Below are 19,318 nucleotides of genomic sequence, written 5' to 3' on the forward strand. Positions count from 1 at the left end.
TCTCTGTGATACTTGATCTAAACAATTAATAATCCAAGCTATAAGAAGCTTTTCTACTTCATCATATCAATTTCATCATCGAGAAACTGTGCTGAAGGACTTGTGTTCTCTTTGATTGAAGCTTTATGAAGACTTTATGAAGGATTTACCATTATTGATGGTTAAGCAATTTGACACCTATTCTTTTTTTTCTTCCTAATCTCCACAGTTATGGATGGAATCGGAAGAGAATGCTGCTCGGAGCTGCCCTCTGTGCCAGCTGACCTTCCCAACCAGTTACCCTGATGATGCCCTCATCAAACACATTGACTCTCACTTGGAGAACAGCAAGATCTGACCTTTCATTTTTATTTAAAAAACAATTGTAAGCTCACTTTTCACCAGAGATGTACATAAAGGTTATTTTTGATTGGTTCTTGGTTTGATCCAGGAACGGTTTGAGTAGCCTGCATGAGTCTTTTGCATCACTCCAACCTTTGTATGGCCATTACCCATCTCACTGAAGTGGATAGTCCAATCTAATTGTGAAATGAAAGCATTCACAGGCCACAATTTCCTTTTCAGTAAACACACATGGATTGCATATTATTTTTCATCAAGCACTATAGGTTTTCTTTCATTCAGAATCAAACTAACATTTGTACATTTAAGAAATTATATATGTTATAGTTGGAACCACTGCAGCTGGCACTCTTTTTGCAGTGCCGCATGTGCTGGCCTGAAAGCAGTCCTGGAAACAGAAGACAATTCAATGTTGTAGTGGATCAAGTTGGCAGTTTGAAAATATACAAACCTTCCTGAGGTCTGATCTGGGTATGAAGAGCACACTTGGTGTGCAAATTTAGACCCGTAGAACCATGGTAGCCACATTAACCCTTTAACATTCTCTGTAAGAAAATAATAATAGAACTATTATTTCTTAGCACTTTTTATTTACCATGGGCAATAATAATATTAATCAGTAATTTGTTTTTAAATAAATCTTGCATGTTTTAATATTGGCTTAAAACACGCTTAAAAATACAAATAAATACAGATTTTTTTATTAAATGATTCAGGCTTTTCATTTTAGCTCTATTTTATTTTATTTTTTTAACTTTTTAAACTAAAAATGTGATTACAAACCATGTAATGATGTATTGCTAGAAACATGTTTACCAGCATATGTGAGATTGTTAACATGGGACAAACCATCCTCTCCCTGGCCACCTCCTCCAGCTTGTCCGGTTCAACACCAAGGCATTCCCAGGTCAGCCGAGAGATACCTCTCCAGCGTGTCCTAGGCCTCTTCTCGGTGGGACATGCCTGGAACACCTCACCCAGGAGGGGCCCAGGAGGCATCCTTGTCAGATGCCTGAACCACCTCAACTGGCTCCTTTCAATGTGGAGGAGCAGCGGCTCAACTCTGAGCCCCTCCCGGATGGCCGAACTTCTCACCCTATCTCTAAGGGAGAGGCCAGCCACCCTTTGGAGGAAGCTCATTTCTGCCTCTTGTATCCACGATCTCATTCTTTCGGTCACTATCCACAGCTCGTAACAATTGGTGAAGGTAGGGACGTAGATCAACTGTTAAATTGAGAGCTTCGCGTTCACACTCAGCTCTCTTCACCACAACAGACCGGTACAGCGTCCGCATCGCTGTAGTTGCAACACCAATCCATCTGACCATGGGATTACTATTACCTAAACTGTCATGATTTTTACTTATTTGTTTGTTTATTTTTTATTTTTTTTACCAAACTTAGGATACTTAATTACTTAAAAATAATGTTGATGACATTATTATTATTATTACTGTTATTATTATTATATCCTTGAAAAAAGGAGCCGTGTATTTATTTGTCCTAAGATAATTATTTTGTTTTAAACTTTCATGAAGGAAGTTTAAGTTTTTAAACTTCCACTTAGAAAAAAAAAAAAAGCTCTACCAGCTGCTTGGTAGAACTTGGAAAAAGTTATTTTTCTTTTTTTCTATCAAGTTAGATAATTAAGTAGGACCTAAAATAAAAAAGTCTACTTGAGTGTCATGCCTGGACTGAGCAAAAACGTCCGTGTCGGAAAAGAAAGGCCCAAAACTGTAGCCTGTCAGCTGAAGCTTCAAATTGAGGTGTCCAAAAAGCAATGGGTGGCTACATCCGTGTTTTATATGAAGTTTTATATGAAGAGGATGCCCCTGGATATTCAGATAACACAGATGTCCCTTAAGTGGGGACTGGAGGCTGTCTCCAAAGGCGAGTCAATGTGCATGTTTAAATGTCCATATCAAGCAAATAAATGTATGACATTGTACAAACGTTTTGGTCTCTGTGGCTTCTTTCCCCTTCATAACAACTATCATTGGCCACTTATTTATTTATAATGTAACCAATGATGTGAATTTTAACATATGCTGAAGTCTATCTTTTTTATAGAGTCTGGACTGAGTTCATGGTACATACCTTCCTGGTTTAAGCTAAAACGAAAACTTAAACTAAATCAAGATATTTAGTGTTATGTCAACAATTTAAAAATAACGTATGGTAATTTAAAATGTCCTTTAGTTTTATTTACAAATTTTCACAAATCTGCTGGAATATTCATAAATTTATGTAAATGATATAATTCTCCACTAAGAAAATATAGAACTCTTATTATGCTCTCTGCAAGTTGGCTCCTGTGCAGAAGATGTGGACATGCATCCAGAACTATAAACAAATATTTTGACTCTTGGCTGCTATTGTTTTATGGATTACAGACAAACTTAGCATTAGAGCTGTTACAATGATGAGCAGTAAGGGTTCACTGTCTCGCTGAAGGTCACCAGTACCAGTGTGTTACACCCCGGCCTAGGCAACCGGAGTGCAACACGAAAAAAATAAAAATAAAGAAAAAAAAAAACCACACAAAAAACCCCCCACTAAGGCTCTCCACCAAAATCCCAAAACGAAAGTATCGACAAATCTATTTACAGCTATTTACAACAAACTATTTATTTACAACAAACTATTTATTTACAACAAAACACCAAACTATTTACAACACGGGGGAGATCGCGACCATGACACCCTGAAACACAGGGTTTAAATACATAGAGGGAGCAATCAGGAAAATGGACAACAGGAGGGAAACACAGCTGGGGCAAATTAGAACTGACGAGACAGGGAAACATAAACTGAAAACACTAAGATAACACAGACTTTCAAAGTAAAACAGGAAACACATAACAGTCACGCCAAAAACAACACACCGACAACACCGAAACGTAACAAGTGCCTGTGAATGAACATATGCTGGCTGCTGGAAGTGGAATGGAAGTTAAATTTAAGCTGATTTACTGAGTGCTGCTGTCACAAAGCTGACAGGAAAGTGCAGGAGAGGTGTGAAGACTCCAGGTTAGCCTCTGTTTGGGTACACCTTCCTTTTATTTCATCGCTGTTTTTTTTTTATTATTTTTTTTATTAATTTATATAGCACATTTAATAACAACAAAATGTTGACCCAAGTGCTTTACAAAGATAAAAAGAAAACCCAAAAAACAAAAATTACACAGTAACAAATAACATCAATAACAAATACCTGGTAACAGATGACTAGGTGGATAGATAGGTAACTCTCATGCGGTGTTGAAAGCCAATGAGTAAAAACGTGTTTTAAGATGGGATTTGACACCATTAGACGCTATTAAAGAGCTGAAGGCTGGCAAAGTAGCGGGACCAGACAGACTATGTGCCGAGTTTTATAAAGAATTCAGAGAAATTTTAGCTAGCCCGCTGCTGAACATGTACAATGACTCCTTTAAAAAGGGTCTCTTGCACAGTTCTTTAAGGGAATCCAATATATCCCTTATACTTAAAAAGGGCAAGCTACCTGAAGATTATCCCTCCTATAGGCCAATCTCTTTGTTGAATGTGGATCTGAAAATCCTCTCCAAGATATTAGCAAAACGTCTGGAACTTTTACTCCCCTCGCTTATTAATGAGGACTAAACGGGTTTTATTAAAGGGCGCAATTCATATAATAACATGCGTAGGTTATTGAATATGATCCAGTTCTTCCAACAAAAATCTCTGCCTGGTGTGGTAATTTCCCTTGATGCCGAGAAGACATTTCACCATGTTGAATGGTCTTACCTGTTTTTTACACTACATCAATTCGGTTTCAGTGGAAACTTTATAAACTGGATTAAGTTACTTTATAACAATCCCTGCTCTGCAGTTCTTACAAACGGGGTGCAGTCCTCCAACTTCTGGATACTGAAGGGAACCAGACAAGGCTGCCCCCTCTCCCCTTTGCTCTTTGCCCTAGCCATAGAACCATTGGCAGAGGCAGTACGAGTTCAGACGGACATACATGGTCTATCTGTAGGACAAAGACAGCATAAGATTATTCTGTATGCTGATGATGTACTTGTTGTGTTGACTCGGCCGGAAACATCAATCCCCTCTCTGGTTGAAACTATTAATAAGTTTAGTGAAATCTCAGGCTAGAAAATTAATTTCAATAAATCAGAAGAGATGCCATTGGGCAGTCTGAAACAAAAACTATGGGCCCCTTCTCCATTTCCCTTCACTTGGTCCACACAGGGCTTTACGTATCTGGGGATTAGGGTTACTCACGCCTTTGAACAGATGTATAAAAGTAACTTTACCCCCCTATTTGAGCAGGTCAAACTAGATCTAGAGAGATGGAAGTCCTTACCGTTATCCTGGCTCGGTTGTATTGCTCTTCTGAAAATGAATATTCTACCTAGGCTACTTTACCCAATACAGATGGTTCCGACCCTTTTTCCACATAAAGCTATCCAAACTCTAAATGGCTGGTTCAGCTCCTTTGTTTGGGCAGGGAGGAAACCTCATCTTAAAATATCCACGTTATGTCTTCCATCCTTAAAAGGGGGCCTTTATTTCCCAGATATAAGGAAGTATCAGCTGAGCACCCATATGCGTATAGCTGCCGATTGGGTACAACAGCCTTCTCCTGTCTGGTTGGATATTGAGAGCTCTATGTCTAAATTCCCTTTGAAAAGTTTGCTTTTTGTGGGAAAACTTAAGACCTTAACGATGTTCTGTAGCAACCCACTCACATTATCTACTGTTAAAGCTTGGCGAATGGTTCAAAACATTCGCCAAGCTTTAACTTGGCGAATGTTAAAGCTTGGCGAGGTAAGGTAAGGTGAGGATCGGGGAAATATGCTTGTGTCTCTTTGAACGTGTCAGGAAACGAGCTGCAGCATTCTGGACCAGCTGGAGCCGTGCTAGACAAGACTGGCTAACAGCTGCATATAGAGAATTACAGTAGTCCAGTTGAGATAAGATTGCTGTAGTTAGAGAAGCATTGTGGCAAGCTGAGCTACATCATCCTATGCTCCTCCCACTTTTTTGCATTCACTACTACTACTCTCTAAATGTAGGGTTATAAAATGTCTGTAATATAGTTTGTGTACCTCCACTTGTGTAGAGTTAATGTTATGCTGTGTAGCTTAACATTAACTGTGACACATACATGGTTTCACATGTCTTGATGCATGCTCAATCATCCAGGTAAGTAAATCCCAAAAAGTTGATTCTGTTCATCTGGACGTTTTCAGCGGGAGAAACATTTCATCATCATCCAGGTGACTTCTTCAGTCTCAGCAGACTGCAGGTTTGCCCAACCTTATAAACGGTACAATGACTTAAACTAGCTCACTGAATGATCAGGGGGCTGTGAGGTGAAGCTCAGGATTTATCCAAAGGAGAGCTGCATCATTACAATCTCTTCCACTCTATGAACCTGAAATCTGTGTGGAACAGCTAACCAATCACATATGCAGAACAGGACAAACATTCCCCCCCCCCCCCCCCCCCCCCCCCCCCGTGGTGTCAGATTTTGCACAAATTATATGTGACTAAGTTACAGTGGTAATTATTGCACACTTTCTGTAAATCCTAAAAGCTTGATTTCACTTGTCAAATATCATTGTGGTCATCTGCTGATATATTTAAATGAAATTGCTGATGTAAAGAACCAATGTTTTCTAAAGGAAAATCGTAAAGTCTCCTCCTGGAAGTGAAAAGCTTACAAATCCATATCCCATTAAGCAAGCTGCAAAGATAGCCCTGTTCACAACTGTCAGTCACAAATTGACTCTGAGCCTCTTTAGTAATTCCAGCAACTTTTTAAGATCAGACGATGGTTTCATGCAACTGCAGACATTAGTAAACGTTCCTTCTTTAGAACATCAGCCTTTGTAATGAAGATATTTTTCACAGGCTTTTCATGACCTCCATAACACACCGGGTTTAGAACACATCATAGCAAAGTAAGGTAGTCCATCTTCTGTAGTTTCAATACGGTGGACATCTGGCATCACATTGTTAAGGAGAGACAAGTGTAGGGCTGTTCCAATTCTCAGCAAATAGCTCTTCTCATTTCGTAAGTCCTTAGCAATTCTTTTACCGAGGAATAGGAGAGAGGTACTGCATATGTGTGGAACACACCCCGTGTTTCCATCATTTCAGGGTTAACAAACATGGAGTTGTTATCTAAACCTGCTTCCTGGAATACCCCAGTGGGCTCTACACTACGGGTTCAACAAATCCAGGATATCTTTGTTCACTGACCCTAACATTGTCTATTAGAATAAGTGGTGACACAAACCTTAACTCTTTAAGTTGACCCAGGGTTTCCCTTGGATGTTTACATGAAAGGGGTACACTGAAAAAAAAAGTTCTTTCAATTTACTTGATTTTATTGTGTACATCGGTCCCACATAATATGAATAAGTATGACTGACTTAATTTTCCACTTTCCAACAAGTAATAATTACTTGTAAAGCCAAAGTATTTCATTCACATTAGATTACTTAAAAAAAAATCATGTTCGATGTACATACTGTTTGTCTGTTACCAAAATATCAATGTATTACGTAATGTTGATATATTTTAAAGTTTAACACCAACGTATTTTTGATTGTCAGTGGTACTTAATGAAATTGTGTAACATAAAGGCATTATAATTATGTTCCTGCAACACAAATTATGGCTTTAAATCCTACTTAATTATTTTAAGTCAACTTCATAAAAATTCAGTCCTTGGTTTCTTGCCTATGTACAATATAATAATGTAAATATAAACTAAATGTTATTGACAAAAAAGGCAAAAAAAAAAATGGGAGTGCTGAAAAGTTCACCTTTATTTTAACAGCAGTGAAAACAGCAAGCATATAAACTTGTTACACAGTTTTAGCGATTGCCTGCAGATATAACTGAAAGAAAGATTTAAAACATTTGTAAATATTTCCCCTCAAAACTGACCTTAGCAGCAATACAAGAAAGCTACAAATAAGTGCTTATTAATGATCCTGTCATCTTACACATATTTGTATTTAATTTCACAATTAAAAGTTTGAAACTAAATTAAGCCTACTTGGAAAAAGAATCAAAAAGCATCCATGAACAAACAGGCTTACACAAATATAACTTTTTTTTGCATTTAACATTTCTACAACTCCTGTTACCTGGAGTTTAAGAGACAGAAACCAGCAAGCTGCTTTGAATGATCAAGTCTGTACATATATAGAACAACTTCAGCTTAAATTGGTCTTCCAAAACTCAAAGAGGCAGCAAGCTGCTATTAAGGATAAGATATATCTTCATACATGTCACATTTTGTATTTAGCTGTACAGAATTTTTTTTACTAAATTGAAGCTTAAATGACACTGTCACATAATACCAAACACCTAAAGGAATCTTCCTTTTGAACATATAAGCAGGATGTAAAGGTTGACCCAGAGCACATTGCTAAAAAACCTCTGTAAACATTTCTCGCAATACAATACCACCAAAAGGAAGAAAAGAAAAAAAGTGTCACCTCGAAGTGCAGTCATATGAGAAAAAACAACAACAACAACAACAAAAAAACCCCAAACAAACAGTATCAGCAGTATAACATTGCAGTTTTTCGTTTTGTGTTCAGTAAAGAATTGCTGAAGTGCAGTCTTTGACCCTTCAGTGAAACAGACGGTTTTTGAGAGCAAGAACTTTGTTGGAGAGTTTAGTTCCATGAAAACCTTCTGGAAAACCTCAAAGGTGTAGCAGAGGTCAGCAGGGTAGGCAAGGTTTAGTGCATACATGAGTCCAAATAGCATTACCACAGCAAATGCTACATTATCCAAATTCTTCACCACCCTGATGCCTTCAAGGACAACTCCAATGTCTTCTTGTTCATCTGCTGAAGCTTGTTCTTTAAGAAGATAAATTCCAACAGTGGTGTCTTCAATGGCCTCATTGATGGCGTCTTCATCCATGTCCTGTAAAAAATACATAAATAAATAAAATAAAAGTCATGTTACTCAATCCATGGCAAGTGAGCAATAAGATGTACTGGTGAAAGTCACCCCCCCACCCCCCAAAAAATAAAATAAAATACCCCAAGTACTTACCACATACTCCCGGATAAGGTTGTCAGGATCTTCACCCATGTAGATACACACTCCCTTAATGACACACTCACGTCCAGCATCAACATCTTCACACTGAAATGAAATTTGTGTGATTAGTATCTTCAGTTAGCCCTTCTCATTGATTTTAGGTTTTAGTACTGTACTTTACATGAATGCTTTCAAAGTAAAGGCACACATACTAATAAAGTTGACTAAGTAGATTAAAACAAAAACAAGCAGATGTAAAAGTAGTACAAGATGACAGCATTTATCATTGGAAAAACATTTACAATTTTTAACCAATTAAAAGTTTTGTCCAAAAGGGGTCATAGTTGTGTTAAGGCTTTATCACTTACATTATCCATTTGTGCCACAACTTTTTTCAGTCTTTGTCCAAGCTGTCCTCCTCTTCTTTTGAACAGCTTCACCAGGTTGTCTAAGTGGAGATCCATCTGAGACAGGAACTTTGATTGAAGGGGGATTGTGGTAATTCTTTTAAACTCAGCATTGATCTGAAAACATCAGCACAAAAGAGTGAGCTTCAAATGTTTAACACCAGGAAGAAGGCCACAATCACCAATGCTGAAGAAATTGGCTGTTAAATGTGCCTAAAGTATTTTAGCTTAACACCTCTTCCAAGAACTCCCGGTGTGAGTCAAACTTTACCTCATGGACATCAAATAGAGCAGGCCATCTTGCCATGAAAGCCTCTACCATTGGTGCATCACGAACAACTTCATGTCTTCTGTAGGCAAAAGTCTTTTCCATCTTGAATTTCACCAACTCTCTGTTGTTCTTCTTCTTTATGTCCAAGAGTAAAGTTTTCCGCATTGCCTCCAGGCTCTCCTCAGTTTCTTCTGGTGGGTATGTTGGGCAAAAGTTAACTTCTGCCCTCTTTGCTTTTTTGACACCAAAGGCTGCACTGCATCTTCCAACAGGTTTGTTCTTTAGAGAGTTTACAGTCACCTCTGGGCAGCCCAGTTTTCGTAGCTGGGTGCGATAGTTTGAGAGTTTATATTTTAAACTGGTCTTCCATCCTCCAAATCCAGTGTTGGAGCCTGTCTCAGTTAGACAGGGATGCTTCTTGATCAGACTCTGAGCTACTTGATCCATTTCTTTATCACTGACATACACTTTATACTTCACAATTTCCTGCACCAAACCTTCAAGGATGGCTGACTTCAACTTGGGATCTGGAATAAGTGCAGTTCCATTCTGATTGTACGCAATTTTTGCCTGCTGAAGTTGTAATTCAGCATCATACGAAAACTTGGGCACATAAAAGACAGCAGGCCAAGAAGATCGTGAGCTTGTTGACTCACTTGATGACAACACATCCGTGTCCACAGATCCACCAGACAGGTACGAAGAATCGTTAACAGAGGAACAGCTGAGGGCTTCGGAGTCCTGGACAGGATCAAGAATGATATAATCCTCATGCTGCATAGTGGTGGGTCTTGACATGTCAATAACTTTAAGAGTCCCTCTGTCTGCCACTTCTGAAACTGAGGTAAGATTAAGGAACTCATTCCCAAAACAAGGAATCCATAAACTGAAGTCTGAAATCGCCCTGAAGACCACACTGTCTCTTGACTTCAACAATGAGATCCTCAATTGATTCAGGTGGTCCATTGGAGAGAATGAGCCTTTGACAGGTTCCATCAGTCAAGATGATCTTTAGGATCACAGGGGTCCCCATTTCAAGCAGCTATTCTGTAGACGAAAAACAACAACAACAATACATCAGACACCCAGAAAGAATAACTTCAGTTTAGTCTTCATACAGTTACCCATACATATCAGTCAGTTATAAAAGGTCAGATATACAAAAAAAAAAAAAAAAAAAAAAATGTATCTAGTGAAATACATGTGACTGAACTTATTACAAATATTTGCACACTTTTTATTTCTATATGCCTTTTTAAAGTCACCATGCGGACTGATCCGATCTTGTAGTCAACCAGTGGATAAGTGTCAAGGAGTTCACGGAGTGAAACAAGAGTGAATATTCTTGCAGATACTGGGTTGAGCTCAAAAGCTCTGTAGTGCTCCCTGTACCAGCCACCGAGCTCTCTGACAATGTAGAATATGCTCTGGTTTACAATGCAGATGTGGTTTATTTCACAGAATTCTGGCAACCCACCAGCTGCCCTGTGGGCCAGTACCATTCCCTTCCTATAAGTTATGCCCTTTATTGTCACACACTGTGCAAGGTTTATCTCTAGAATGTCAGTGAATGTTTCCCTAATGACTCTAGCCATCTCCTCTTTAAGCAAATCCACTGGAAAAGTTGATACAGCCGAGACCTCTAGTTCAGACTTGCCAAGAGATGGGGAGCTTAGATGGTAAGCTATTATCATCTGATGCTTTGAGGCCAAGGAGAGAGGCACATTCTTAAAGCAGCTTGTGTGTCTCATGACCTGCTTGAAAAAGCTGTGTTTGGCCTCGAAACGCATTGTCCACAGCCAAACAACTGGACCAAAAAACCTAATCATCTGTGGATAGTGCTCCAAATAATGGTGTTTTGGTAGTAGCTTAACATCAGGAAACAGTGCCTGGTATCGCTGTCTGTGCTCTATAATTTTGCTTTCCAAAAAAGCCAGAGAGTCATCACTATGCACAGGGGACACGACAAGTTCTGTGATATCCTTCAGAGTCATGAGAACAAGCCATGCAGGCTCATCTTCAGGCACAAGTGATCCAACTAAAAAAGGCAAGAACCGGAGCAAGCTCCAGTTCTCATGCGCATTTCCTCCTACTGTTTTGGTGCTAGAGAAAGTTTGTGACACTACATGAGGTCTGTTTGTCTTATCTTCCCATTTGTAGGGGAACTTCAGAATCGCATTGTTTAAGTCGGCTAAAGTGAAAAACTTCTTTGATATAAGAACTGTCAAGCAATGAGCCAACTCTACTCACAAAAACATCGTGAGCAAGATCAGGCGGATAACCAAATATGACATGAAAGTGGGACAGATTTTTGGTGAAGACACATTCTCTTTTCACTCCACAACAGCCTGTACCTGTATCTTGGGCTTGTTTGACATGGACTTGGTGAAGGTCTTTGCTTCTTAGCGTGAAAGCACCAGACGCTACAGAATACAGCTGAATATCACTGCTCTTCCCTGTGCAAAATCTGCAATAGTATTCTACAGAAAAGCTTTGCATAAATCCTGCAACACTGTGTGCTCCAAGGTTATCTGCGATTACACTTACGACTGTACCTTTGACTGACTCTCCTAATAGTGGAACATAAACGCCATGTTCTTCAAGAGTTTTCAGATCCTGTAGAAGAGGTTCCAAGATTTTGTCATAACCATAAGTTTTAACGTCAGTGGTTTTGCACAACACTGACAAGTAGATGGACGATAAGGTACCAAGGGGGTTACAGACTTCAAAGTCATCCACATAAAAACGTAGGGAAATCCTTAGATTTTCTCCAGAAAGGAAAAAGTTTTCCTTAAATAGGGAACCATCACTTGAAGACTTGTAATGATATGACCCAGTAGTCTGTTCCCACCTGTTGTTTATGGCATTTCACAACTTCATCAACAACATCTTTTCTACTCAACAGCTGCTGTAACAATTTCAGCAATGGGACATATTGGAAGCTGTGTTTCTTTTCAGCATCAAGTATATATTCAACTGGTTCTAAAACACAGAAATTTTCCTTGTAATACTGCTTACGCAGATATGCTGTGCTTAGCGGACCACCCTTTTGAATGGACCTTAGTACAGGATTACCTGAAAAAACTGCATTAATAGTTTCTGTAATGAGATCTTTATCAATGGGGAGGTTTCTTTGATTAAAGATATTCGTCACAATATCACAGGATAATGGTACAGGTGCCGACCGTATCAAATGATAGAGTTCCTCTAAAAATACATCTGCATGTTTAATATTGGCTTAAAACACGCTTAAAATACAAATAAATACAGATTTTTTATTAAATGATTCAGGCTTTTCATTTTAGCTCTATTTTATTTTATTTTTTAAACTTTTTTAAACAAAAATGTGATTACAAACCATGTAATGATGTATTGCTAGAAACATGTTTACCAGCATATGTGAGATTGTTAACATGGGACAAACCATCCTCTCCCTGGCCACCTCCTCCAGCTTGTCCGGTTCAACACCAAGGCATTCCAGGTCAGCCGAGAGATACCTCTCCAGCGTGTCCTACGGCCTCTTCCGGTGGGACATGCCTGGAACACCTCACCCAGGAGGGGCCCAGAGGCATCCTGTCAGATGCCTGAACCACCTCAACTGGCTCCTTTCAATGTGGAGGAGCAGCGGCTAACTCTGAGCCCCTCCCGATGGCCGAACTTCTCACCCTATCTCTAAGGAGAGGCCAGCCCACCCTTTGGGAGAAGCTCATTTCTGCCTCGTGTATCCACGATCTCATCTTTCGGTCACTAATCCACAGCTCGTAACAATTGGTGAAGGTAGGGACGTAGAAGATGTTAAATTGAGAGCTTCGCGTTTCACACTCAGCTCTCTTCACCACAACAGACCGGTACAGCGTCTCGCATCGCGTAGTTGCAACACCAATCCATCTTGACCCTGGGATTACTATTACCTAAACTGTCATGATTTTTACTTATTTGTTTGTTTATTTTTTTATTTTTTTTACCAAACTTAGGATACTTAATTACTTAAAAATAATTTGATGACATTATTATTATTATTACTGTTATATTATTATATCTTGAAAAAAGGAGCCGTGTATTTATTTGTCCTAAAGATAATTATTTTGTTTTAAACTTTCATGAAGAAGTTTAAGTTTTTAAACTTCCACTTAGAAAAAAAAAAAAAAGCTCTACCAGCTGTTGGTAGAACTGGGAAAGTTATTTTTCTTTTTTTTCTATCAAGTTAGATAATTAAGTAGGACCTAAAATAAAAAATCTACTTGAGTGTTCATGCCTGGACTGAGCAACAAAACGTCCGCTGGCGGAAAAGAAAGGCCCAAAACTGTAGCCTGTCAGCTGAAGCTTCAAATTGGAGGTGTCCAAAAAGCAAATGGGTGGCTACATCCGTGTTTTATATGAAGTTTTATATGAAGAGGATGCCCCTGGATATTCAGATAACACAGATGTCCCTTAAGTGGGGGACTGGAGGCTGTCTCAAGGCGAGTCAATGACTGCATGTTTTAAATGTCCATATCAAGCAAATAAATGTATTGACATTGGTACAACGTTTTGGTCTCTGTGGCTTCTTTCCCTTCATAACAACTATCATTGGCCACTATTTATTTATAATGTAACCAATGATGTGAATTTTAACATATGCTGGAGTCTTATCTTTTTTTATAGAGTCTGGACTGAGTTCATGGTACATACCTGCCTGGTTAAGCTAAAACGAAACTTAAAACTAAATCAAGATATTTAGTGTTATGTCAACAATTTAAAAATAACGTATGGTAATTTAAAATGTCCTTTAGTTTTATTTACAAATTTTCACAAATCTGCTGGAATATTCATAATTTATGTAATGATATAATTCTCCAGCTAAGAAAATATAGAACTCTATTATGCTTCTGCAAAGTTGGGCTCCTGTGCAGAAGATGTGGACATGCATCCAGAACTATAAACAAATATTTTGACTCTTGGCTGCTATTGTTTTATGGATTACAGACAACTTAGCATTAGAGCTGTTACAATTGATGAGCAGTAAGGGTTCACTGTCTCGCTGAAGGTCACCAGTACCAGTGTGTTACACCCCGGCCTAGGCAAACCGGAGTGCAACACGAAAAAAATAAAAATAAAGAAAAAAAAAAACCACACAAAAAACCCCCACTAAGGCTCTCACCAAAATCCCAAAACGAAAGTATCGAAAAATCTATTTACAGCTATTTACAACAAACTATTTATTTACAACAAAACTATTTATTTACAACAAAACACCAAACTATTTACAACACGGGGAGATCGCGCCATGAACCCCGAAACACAGGGTAAACTAATAGAGGAGCATCAGGGAAAATGGACAACAGAGGGAAACACAGCTGGGGCAAATTGAACTGACGAGACAGGGAAACATAAACTGAAAACACTAAGATAACACAGACTTTTCAAGTAAAACAGGAAACACATAACAGTCCGCCAAAAACAACACACCGACAACACCGAAACGTAACCAAGTGCCTGTGAATGAACATATGCTGGTGCTGGAATGGAATGGAAGTTAAATTTAAGCTGATTTACTGAGTGCTGCTGTCACAAAAGTGACAGGAAAGGCAGGAGAAGTTGGTGAAACTCAGGTAGCCTCTGGTTTGGGTACACCTTCCTTTTTATTCATCGCTGTTTTTTTTTATTATTTTTTTTATTAATTTATATAGCACATTTATAACAACAAATGTTGACCCAAGTGCTTTACAAAGATAAAAAGAAAACCAAAAAAACAAAAATTACACAGATAACAAATAACATCAATAACAATACCTGGTAACAGATGACTAGGTGGATAGATAGGTAACTCTCATGCGTGTTGAAAGCCAATGAGTAAAAACGTGTTTTAAGATGGGATTTGACACCATTAGACGCTATTAAAGAGCTGAAGGCTGGCAAAGTGCGGGACCAGACAGACTATGTGCCGAGTTTATAAAGAATTCAGAGAAATTTAGCTAGCCCGCTGCGAACATGTACAATGACTCCTTTAAAAAGGTCTCTTGCACAGTTCTTTAAGGGAATCCAATATATCCCTTATACTAAAAAGGGCAAGCTACCTGAAGATTATCCCTCTATAGGCCAATCTCTTTGTTGAATGTGGATCTGGAAAATCCTCTCCAAGATATTAGCAAAACGTCTGGAACTTTTACTCCCTCGCTTATTAATGAGGACTAAACGGGTTTATTAAAGGGCGCAATTCATGATAATAACATGCGTAGGTTATTGAATATGATCCAGTTCTTCCAACAAAAATCTCTGCCTGGTGTGGTAATTTCCCTTGATGCCGAGAAGACATTTCACCATGTTGAATGGTCTTACCTGTTTTTTACACTACATCAATTCGGTTTCAGTGGAAACTTTATAAACTGGATTAAGTTACTTTATAACAATCCCTGCTCTGCAGTTCTTACAAACGGGGTGCGGTCCTCCAACTTCCGGATACAGAAGGGAACCAGCAAGGCTGCCCCTCTCCCCTTTGCTCTTTGCCCTAGCCATAGAACCATTGGCAGAGGCAGTACGAGTTCAGACGGACATACATGGTCTATCTGTAGGACAAAACAAGCATAAGATTATCTGTATGCTGATGATGTACTTGTTGTGTTGACTCGGCCGGAAACATCAATCCCCTCTCTGGTTGAAACTATTAATAAGTTTAGTGAAATCTCAGGCTATAAAATTAATTTCAATAAATCAGAAGAGATGCTTTGGGCGAAGTCTGAAACAAAAACTATGGGCCCCTTCTCCATTTCCCTTCACTTGTCCACACAGGGCTTTACGTATCTGGGGATTAGGGTTACTCACGCCTTTGAACAGATGTAATAAAAGTAACTTTACCCCCTATTTGAGCAGGTCAAACTAGATCTAGAGAGAGTGGAAGTCCTTACCGTTATCCTGGCTCGGTTGTATTGCCTCTTCTGAAAATGAATATTCTACCTAGGCTACTTTACCCAATACAGAATGGTTCCGACCCTTTTTCCACATAAAGCTATCCAAACTCTAAATGGCTGGTTCAGCTCCTTTGTTTGGGCAGGGAGGAAACCTCATCTTAAAATATCCACGTTATGTCTTCCATCCTTAAAAGGGGCCTTTATTTCCAGATATAAGGAAGTATCAGCTGAGCACCCATATGCGTATAGCTGCCGATTGGGTACAACAGCCTCTCCTGTCTGGTTGGATATTGAGAGCTCTATGTCTAAATTCCCTTTGAAAAGTTGCTTTTTGTGGGAAAACTTAAGACCTTAACGATGTTTTGTAGCAACCCACTCACATTATCTACTGTTAAAGCTTGGCGAATGGTTCAAAACATTCGCCAAGCTTTAACTTGGCGAATGTTAAAGCTTGGCGAGGTAAGGTAAGGTGAGGATCGGGGAAATATGCTTGTGTCTCTTTGAACGTGTCAGGAAACGAGCTGCAGCATTCTGGACAGCTGGAGCCGTGCTAGACAAGACTGGCTAACAGCTGCATATAGAGAATACAGTAGTCCAGTTGAGATAAGAGTGCTGTAGTTAGAGAAGCATGTGGCAAGCTGAGCTACATATCTCCTATGCTCCTCCCACTTTTTGCATTCACTACTACTACTCTCTAAATGTAGGGTTATAAAATGTCTGTAATATAGTTTGTGTACCTCCACTTGTGTAGAGTTAATGTAGCGGTGTGTAGCTTAACATTAACTGTGACACATACATGGTTTCACATGTCTTGATGCATGCTCAATCATCCAGGTAAGTAAATCCAAAAGTTGATTCTGTTCATCTGGACGTTTTCAGCGGGAGAAACATTTCATCATCATCCAGGTGACTTCTTCAGTCTCAGCAGACTGCAGGTTGCCCAACCTTATAAACGGTACAAATGACTTAAACTAGCTCACTGAATGATCAGGGGCTGTGAGGGGAAGCTCAGGATTTATCCAAAGGAGAGCTGCATCATTACAATCTCTTCCACTCTATGAACCTGAAATCTGTGTGGAACAGCTAACCAATCACATATGCAGAACAGGACAAAACATTCCCCCCCCCCCCCCCCCCCCCCCCCCCCGTGGTGTCAGATTGCACAAATTATATGTGACTAAGTTACAGTGGTAATTATTGCACACTTTCTGTAAATCCTAAAAGCTTGATTTCAACTTGTCAAATATCATTGTGGTCATCTGCTGATATATTTAAATGAAATTGCTGATGTAAAGAACCAATGTTTTCTAAAGGAAAATCGTAAAGTCTCCTCCTGGAAGTGAAAAGCTTACAAATCCATATCCCATTAAGCAAGCTGCAAAGATAGCCCTGTTCACAACTGTCAGTCACAAATTGACTCTGAGCCTCTTTAGTAATTCCAGCAACTTTTTAAGATCAGACGATGGTTTCATGCAACTGCAGACATTAGTAAACGTTCCTTCTTCTAGAACATCAGCCTTTGTAATGAAGATATTTTTCACAGGCTTTTCATGACCTCCATAACACACCGGGTTTAGAACACATCATAGCAAAGTAAGGTAGTCCATCTTCTGTAGTTTCAATACGGTGGACATCTGGCATCACATTGTAAGGAGAGACAAGTGTAGGGCTGTTCCAATTCTCAGCAAATAGCTCTTCTCATTCGTAAGTCCTTAGCAATTCTTTTACGAGGAATAGGAGAGAGGTACTGCATATGTGTGGAACACACCCGTGTTTCCATCATTTCAGGGTTAACAAACATGGAGTTGTTATCTAAACCTGCTTCCTGGAATACCCAGTGGGCTCTACCACTACGGGTTTCAACAAATCCAGGATATCTTTGTTCACTGACCCTAACATTGTCTATTAGAATAAAGTGGTGACACAAACCTTAACTCTTTAAGTTGACCCAGGGTTTCCCTTGGATGTTTACATGAAAGGGGTACACTGAAAAAAAAAGTTCTTCAATTTACTGATTTTATTGTGTACATCGGTCCCACATAATATGAATAAGTATGACTGACTTAATTTTCCACTTTCCAACAAGTAATAATTACTTGTAAAGCCAAAGTATTCATTCACATTAGATTACTTAAAAAAAAAATCATGTTCGATGTACATACTGTTTGTCTGTTACCATATATCAATGTTATTACGTAATGTTGATATATTTTAAAGTTTAACACCAACGATATTTTGATTGTCAGTGGTACTTAATGAATTGTGTAACATAAAGGCATTATAATTATGTTCCTGCACACAAATTATGGCTTAAATCCTACTTAATATTTTTAAGTCAACTTCATAAAAAATTCAGTCCTTGGTTTCTTGCCTATGTACATATAATAATGTAAATATAAACTAAATGTTATTGACAAAAAGGCAAAAAAAAAAAAATGGGAGTGCTGAAAAAGTTCACCTTTATTTTAACGCAGTGAAAACAGCAAGCATATTAAATGTTACACAGTTTAGCGATTGCCTGCAGATATAAACTGAAAGAAAGATTTAAAACATTTGAAATATTTCCCTCAAAACTGACCTTCAGCAATACAAGGAAAGCTACAAATAAGTGCTTATTAATGATCCTGTCATCTTACACATATTTGTATTTAAATTTCACAATTAAAGTTTGAAACTAAATTAAGCCTACTTGGAAAAGAATCAAAAAGCATCCATGAACAAACAGGCTTACCACAATATAACTTTTTTGCATTTAACATTTCTACAACTCCTGTTACTGGAGTTTAAGAGACAGAAACCAGCAAGCTGCTTTGAATGATCAAGTCGTAATATATAGAAACAACTTCAGCTTAAATTGGTCTTCCAAAATCAAAGAGCAGCAAAGCTGCTTTAAGGATAAGATATATCATTCATACATGTCACATTTTGTAATTTAGCTGTACAGAATTTTTTTTACTAAATTGAAGCTTAAAATGACACTGTCACATAATACCAAACACCTAAAGGAATTTTCCTTTTGAACATATAAGCAGGATTGTAAAGGTTTGACCAGAGCACATTGCTAAAAACCTCTGTAAACATTCTCGCAATACAATACCACCAAAAGGAAGAAAGAAAAAAAGTGTCACCTCGAAGTGCAGTCATATGAGAAAAAACACAACAACAACAACAAAAAAACCCCAAACAAACAGTATCAGCAGTATAACATTGCAGTTTTTCGTTTGTGTTCAGTAAAGAATTGCTGAAGTGCAGTCTTTGACCTTCAGTGAAACAGACGGTTTTTGAGAGCAAGAACTTTGTTGGAGAGTTTAGTTCCATGAAAACCTTCTGGAAAACCTCAAAGGTGTAGCAGAGGTCAGCAGG

General features: G+C 38.6%; 1 protein-coding gene across 1 annotated transcript; it reads right to left on the reverse strand.

Moving 5' to 3' along the window:
• Positions 1 to 4,280: 4,280 nt before the first annotated feature.
• Positions 4,281 to 9,926, reverse strand: LOC113019931 (uncharacterized). Its single transcript, XM_026163598.1, has 5 exons — positions 9,069 to 9,926; positions 8,759 to 8,914; positions 8,403 to 8,495; positions 8,031 to 8,270; positions 4,281 to 4,334 (listed from the first exon to the last, which is right to left on the reverse strand). The coding sequence occupies exons 1-5, from the start codon at positions 9,864 to 9,866 to the stop codon at positions 4,281 to 4,283; spliced, it is 1,341 nt and encodes a 446-aa protein (XP_026019383.1). The 5' UTR covers positions 9,867 to 9,926.
• Between the last annotated feature and the right edge of the window lie 9,392 nt (positions 9,927 to 19,318).

Source organism: Astatotilapia calliptera, chromosome 4, assembly GCF_900246225.1.
Source record: "Astatotilapia calliptera chromosome 4, fAstCal1.2, whole genome shotgun sequence".
NCBI classification, from domain to species: domain Eukaryota; kingdom Metazoa; phylum Chordata; class Actinopteri; order Cichliformes; family Cichlidae; genus Astatotilapia; species Astatotilapia calliptera.

Excerpts from the sequence above, each read along its gene's own strand:
- LOC113019931 (XM_026163598.1), bottom strand. The coding sequence starts at position 9,866 with ATGTCAAGACCCACCACTATGCAGCATGAGGATTATATCATTCTTGAT. Across the intron at positions 8,271-8,402 it reads ACCTTATCCGGGAGTATGTG|GACATGGATGAAGACGCCAT; the intron begins GTAAGTACTTGG and ends TATTTTTTACAG. Across the intron at positions 4,335-8,030 it reads CCTTTGAGGTTTTCCAGAAG|ACCATGTATGTCCGTCTGAA; the intron begins GTTTTCATGGAA and ends TCCTACAGATAG.